This window comes from Kryptolebias marmoratus, linkage group LG23, assembly GCF_001649575.2.
Source record: "Kryptolebias marmoratus isolate JLee-2015 linkage group LG23, ASM164957v2, whole genome shotgun sequence".
NCBI lineage: Eukaryota > Metazoa > Chordata > Actinopteri > Cyprinodontiformes > Rivulidae > Kryptolebias > Kryptolebias marmoratus.
In genome coordinates, this window is record NC_051452.1 from 630345 (window position 1) to 636289 (window position 5945).

The window sequence follows — 5945 nt, forward strand, 5'->3', positions numbered from 1 at the left end:
GAGCCGGCAGCGGCGGGGGGTCCGGAAACGAGGAGCGGGAAGAGGAGGAGGAGGAGGAGGACGTCTTCTCCCCGCAGCCGAAGAGGCCGCGGACGCCCGAGTCCGGCCGGAGCCGCGCGTCTCGGAGGTGGGCGGCATCCCTGGAGGCGACGTGGGACTGCGGCGCCTGCACCTACGCCAACAGCGGCCTGCTGCCGTACTGCGAGATGTGCGAGGGCCCGCGCCCCTCCCCCTCCCCCGCCGCCCGTTCGGGTAAAGATGTCTGATTCCTTTCTTTTAAAGTCACCGATTGAAATCAGGCCGGGATTCGGTCGACAAAAACAGAACAACACGGCCACCGTCATCCCTGAAGCTAAAATCCATTCAGTGCTTTATTTTCCTTCCTGTCAATATCAATCGCGGCGGTCTGTTGACATAATACTTTAGAACAGCATTACAGATTTCACCAGATGGAGATGTGAGATATTGAAAGATGGAGGCAGGCTTTCCAGAGTCTGAAATAGCTCTGCTTGGAGAATACTGTCTCTCTCTCTCTCCCTGCAGATGACAAGGACACAGTATAATTCTCACCTGTCAAGCCGAGAGAGCGAACAGGCGCCTGCTATCGCTGCAAACGTCTCACACAAAGTTGGGGGGAAAAAGTTGAGCCGGCTCTAGGCGATATCTCTGACAGCCCATGATTGTATCTCGCCGAAGAGTTAGCTGGGGGTGGGAGGGAGGGGGAAGTCGTTATGACCCTGGCAGACTGCAGGTTCGGTGCTCTTTAAAACGTTCGAGTTGCTTCAAATCGACCGGGGCGACGACTTCGGGGCAGAGGGGAGCCGAACTCGGATAAGGTTCAGAGCGAATATGTGAGACACGGTTGAAATTACATCCGTGATTGTATCAAAACATTTCTTACGACGATACCAATGTTGCGTTTTGGCATTCTGGACGACAAGACAATTTATCTGTCGTTTGTTAAGGCAGCTAATGGAACAGCCCTGAGTCTTTTCACAAGGCCATAATAGTGATCATCTCATCTCTATCATCTCATCCCTATAGTCTCATCGTCTCATCTTTGTCATTTCATCCCATCTCATCTTGATCATCTCATCTCTATAATCTCAAAATCTTATCCATGTCATCACCTATATCATCTCATCATGTTGTCTCTGTCTTCTCATCCCATCTTCATTATCTCATCTCCATCCTCTCTGTCATCTCATACCTATAATTTCATCATTTCATCCTGAGCATCTCATCTCTCTTATCTCATCTTTATCATCTCATCCCATCTTCATTATCTCATCCAATTTCTATCATGCCATCGCTGTCATCCCTTCCCGTTTCACCTCTATCATCTCATATCTATCATGTCATCTGTATAATCTCATCATCTTACCTCTCATCTCTATCCTCTCATCTCTACATTTTCATCATCCCATCTCTATCATGTCATCTCAATATTATCATCCCATCTCTATTATCTCATCAAGTTTCTCTCATCTCATCCCATTTCACCTCCATGATCTCATGTCTGTCATATCATCTTTATCCCATCATCTCTATCTTCTCATCCTATCATCCATTATCTCCTCATCTCTGTCCTCTCATCTCTACATTTTCATCATCTCATCTCTATTATCTCATCTGTATAATCTCATCTTACCTCTCATCTCTATCCTATCATCCATTATCTCCTCATCTCTATCATGTCATCTCAATATACTCATCCAATTTCTATTATCTCATCTCAATTCTCTCTGTCATCTCATGTCTATAATTTTGTAATCTCATACTGATCATCTCATCTCTCTTATCTCATCTCTATCATCTCATCCCATTTCACCTCCATGATCTCATATCTATCATATCATCTTTATCCCATCATCTCTATCTTCTCATCCTATCATCCATTATGTCCTCATCTCTATCCTCTCATCTCTACATTATCATCATCTCATCCCATCTTTATTATCTCATCCAGTTTCTCTCATCCCATCATCTCATATCCATCATTGCTGCCCTTTCATCTCTCTCATCTCTATTATCTCATCTCAGATATGTACTTTCATGTCTCTCCATCTCATAACTCTCATCTCATCACATTTATGTCATCTCTGTAATCTCATCACATCTTCTCATGTATATCATATAATCTCTCATGCAGTATACATTTTTTAACATATTATATCATGTCTTTTAATGTATATCACATCAAAACCTTACTGACCGTAGCCTATCACAGATTACATCACATATCTCATGTTTTATCATTTCTCATAGTCTCATTATGTATTGCATCTTAGCTTATCTCATATTGTAAAAATACATGTTGATTAAGACGATATTTTGAGGTTTTTTAATATCACGCAGAACAAATATGGACAGCGTTGTCAGTGTGTTGTCCTGTTTTTTTTTTTCTCCCGACACCTCAGTAATGACTCTGAAGTCTCTTTCCTCCACAGCTGTATCTATATTAAATATAAGCAAACAGCAAATATTGGCCGAGCCGCAGGTCTGTTTACAGCCCCGTCCGCTGGAATTGAAAGCTGACGCACTTAAAACAAGCCCAGTACAAACAACCTCGGCGTTCGAGCGCACACCCACACACTTTTTTTCTTTCATGCTCAGCTGCAGCAGATGCTTGATAACTATTCAGCTTTCACACCCGTCTTTGTCACAAGCGCCACTCTGCATTCGCAGCAGCAGGCTGTGTCAGCTCGCGAGATGGGGAATTTAACAACCTGCTAAATTTGTAAATGACAGACTGTGCTGGGGAAAAGGAAAGAAAAAAAAAATAATAATAACAACTGTATTTATGGCGCTATCTCACAGCTTGCCGCCAAAATCCTCGGCTCGGCGGAAACATGAGAAAATAATCAGGTGGATGGGCTGCGGCGTGACATGAGAAATGTTGTTTTTCTTTCAAGAGCAACAGTATTTTTAGAATAACTCCACGGAAAAGCAAGGACAGCGAATCACAGGAGGCTGTCACGTGATGCGAGGATATCAAGACGTTGTGTTTCAAAGTGAACAGTCCTGGTCGTTCCGCTCCGACGGAACGTCCGGAATTGTTGGCGGTCTGGGATATTAGACGCCTGTCTCCGTACGTCCATCTGTCTTTGGGCATTTTGTCGTCTGGGCTCAAAACTGATCTGCCTTTTTTAACGTAGAAATGGCACACTGCGCAGCTGGGCGCCTCGTGGACCGAGGGTGATCCCGATTGATTTCCATGTCACGTGTCAAAGGTCGAGGTCACAGGTGACCCCCTCTGTGACAACCTTGTCCATGCGCTAACTCTGAAACTGCGTAACGTAGGAAAGTCGAACTGCACAGCTGGACACGTAATGGGATTGAGGATGATCTCCATTGATTTCAGGGTCACGCTGTCAAATGTCAAGGTCACAGGTGAACCCGAGCTTTTAGTCTGCAACCGTGTAATGGCGCAGCTGGACGCCATATTAGTCAAAGATGGCCCCTCTGAATTTCGGGGTCAAAGGTCAAAGTCTGCAACTGCACAGCTGGATGCTTTTTGGACCGGGGATGATCCCGATTGATTTCTATGTCAAAGGTTGAGGTCACTGGTGACCCCTTTGTGAAAAACAACTTGTCCGTGCGCTAACTCTGAAATTGTGTAACTTAGGAAAGTCAAACGGCACAGCTGGGCGCCTCGTGGATCGAGGGTGATCCCGATTGATTTCCATGTCACGTGTCAAAGGTCGAGGTCACAGGTCACCCCCTCTGTGACAACCTTGTCCGTGTGCTAACTCTGAAACTGCGTAACGTAGGAAAGTCGACCTGCACAGCTGGACACGTAATGGGATTGAGGATGATCTCCATTGATTTCAGGGTCACGCGGTCAAATGTCAAGGTCACAGGTGAACCCGAGCTTTTAGTCTGCAACCGTGTGATGGCACAGCTGGACGCCTTATTAGTCAAAGATGGCCCCTCTTGATTTCGGGGTCAAAGTCTGCAACTGCACAGCTGGACGCTTCTTGGATCGGGGTTGATCCCGATTGATTTCCATGTCAAAGGTTGAGGTCACAGGTGACCCCTTTGTGAAACACCTTGTCCGTGCGCTAACTCTGAAACTGTGTAACGTAGGAAAGTCGACCTGCACAGCTGGACACGTAATGGGATTGAGGATGATCTCCATTGATTTCAGGGTCACGCGGTCAAATGTCAGTAGCCAATACTCGTATCGGAACCAGTGTGTCTTTAAGAATAACCAATTCAAGATGGCCACCACAGCCAACTAACCTACAGCTGCAGCTCAGCCAGCTTTCCAGCTCTTGAGCCAAAGCTTGACGCGGTAGTAGCCGATCTCGTAAGGTCGGCACCTTTATATTTTCACTTCGTCGGAAATGGCAACCACAACAAAAAAACAAACAAACAAAAAAAGGGGGGGCATTTCCCAGTTTGTCTCACTTCATAGCCGGAGTCTATTCTCCAACCTTATCAAGCCACAACATACCCGGGGGGGGGAAGTCCAACCCCTGCAGGATTCTCGACCGTTGACGTCTTCCTCGTGGAGGGAGGGCTCGGCACAAATTGAGCCGTCTCGGCCTCGGTCGGCTCGTTAGCGAAAGGCGGTCGGGGGACTCGCGTGACATTTGAGCGAGCCGGCGAGAGGGCTGGCCTTTTTTGAAGGAACGAGCCGGCGCGGAGGCGAGATCACTAATTAGCCCTCGGCGTCGCGGAGTCTCACAACTTCCTGTCTTGTTAGATTTCGCACCTTGAGTTTGACAAATATTGTGAAAAGATGTGATTTAAATATAACCGCGAGGGAAGAAAGAAAGGGTCGCCTTTTTTTTAATTTTATTTCTTTTTTTTTTTTTTTAAGAAGTTCTGCTCAGACTGTGACATTTTGCAGTTGGCCGTAAATAATTGTGCTCTTTTCTTAAAGCGGCTCTCAGTTCGGTAAATTCTACCTTGATGACAAACTTATGGAGAGGGAGAGAAGTTTCATATAAATGGCGCTTGTGGGTAAATGATAAAGAAAAGAACTCAATAAAATAGTTTGATCGTCTTCAAGGCGGCGGAAGTTGATGTTTCTGTCCCTGGCGTTCGGCCATTATCAGCTGTGACACACACACACACACAGAGTTCGACTGCAGACCTTCACAGATGCAGCAATCGCTCACAATTATTTCGTTTGGCTTTGATTGCACATGATGCAGGCGAGCAATTAGGGAAAACAATGGGACGCGAGCATAATTCGTCCTCTGGGAAAAACGGTATTGGCTGATTGATCCGAGGGCTGGTGGAGACAATGAAAAAAAAAGGAAGAAAAAAGTGGGCGGCAGGTGTTCAGTGGGGGTGGGGGGGATCTTAAAGGGAGGTTGTTTTCAAAGGGGGGAGGTTGTGGAGAAATGAGCAATTATTGTCTTACCTGTTGCTCTCTGAACGCCCTCGGCTCGGAGAAGTGGCGGGAAACGTCGACTTTCAGATGTCATGAGGAAATTTTTGTGGACCTGACTCTGTGCTGCCACTTTTAAATCAGCCAGCAGAGCAGTTGAAGCTGTTTGGTTTATTAATAGTTAATACGGGAAATACTACGGCTAAAACAGAAAAATGTTACACGTAAAACATGACAGTAGTGCAGTTCAAACAGGCACTCACTGTTAGTTAAAATAGGCAAATATTACATTTAACATGGGCAAATACTAAAGTTAATATAGGCTAATATTACAGGGAAATCAGGTAAATATTACAGTTAAAAACAAGCTAATACTACAGTTTAAACAAGCTAATACTACATTTAAACAGGCTAATACTACACATAAATCAATCTAATACTACACTTAAAACAAGCTAATACTACAGTTTAAACAAGCTAATACTACAGTTAAACAGGCTAGTACTACAATTAAAACAAGCTAATACTACAGTTAAAACAAGCTAATACCACAGTTACAACAAGCTAATACTACAGTTAAAACAAGCTAATACCACAGTTA

At 45.0% G+C, this 5945-nt stretch overlaps 1 protein-coding gene across 7 annotated transcripts in view; it reads left to right on the forward strand.

Moving 5' to 3' along the window:
• Positions 1 to 5945, forward strand: part of zranb3 (zinc finger, RAN-binding domain containing 3) — a 100468-nt gene that overhangs the window by 41987 nt on the left and 52536 nt on the right. For all 7 annotated transcript variants that reach the window (XM_037973946.1, XM_037973949.1, XM_037973950.1 and 4 more), the window contains exon 13: positions 1 to 252. This exon is cut by the window's left edge and continues 2 nt beyond it. In XM_037973946.1, the coding sequence (XP_037829874.1) occupies positions 1 to 252 (252 nt within the window). The remainder of the gene's footprint in view (positions 253 to 5945) is intronic.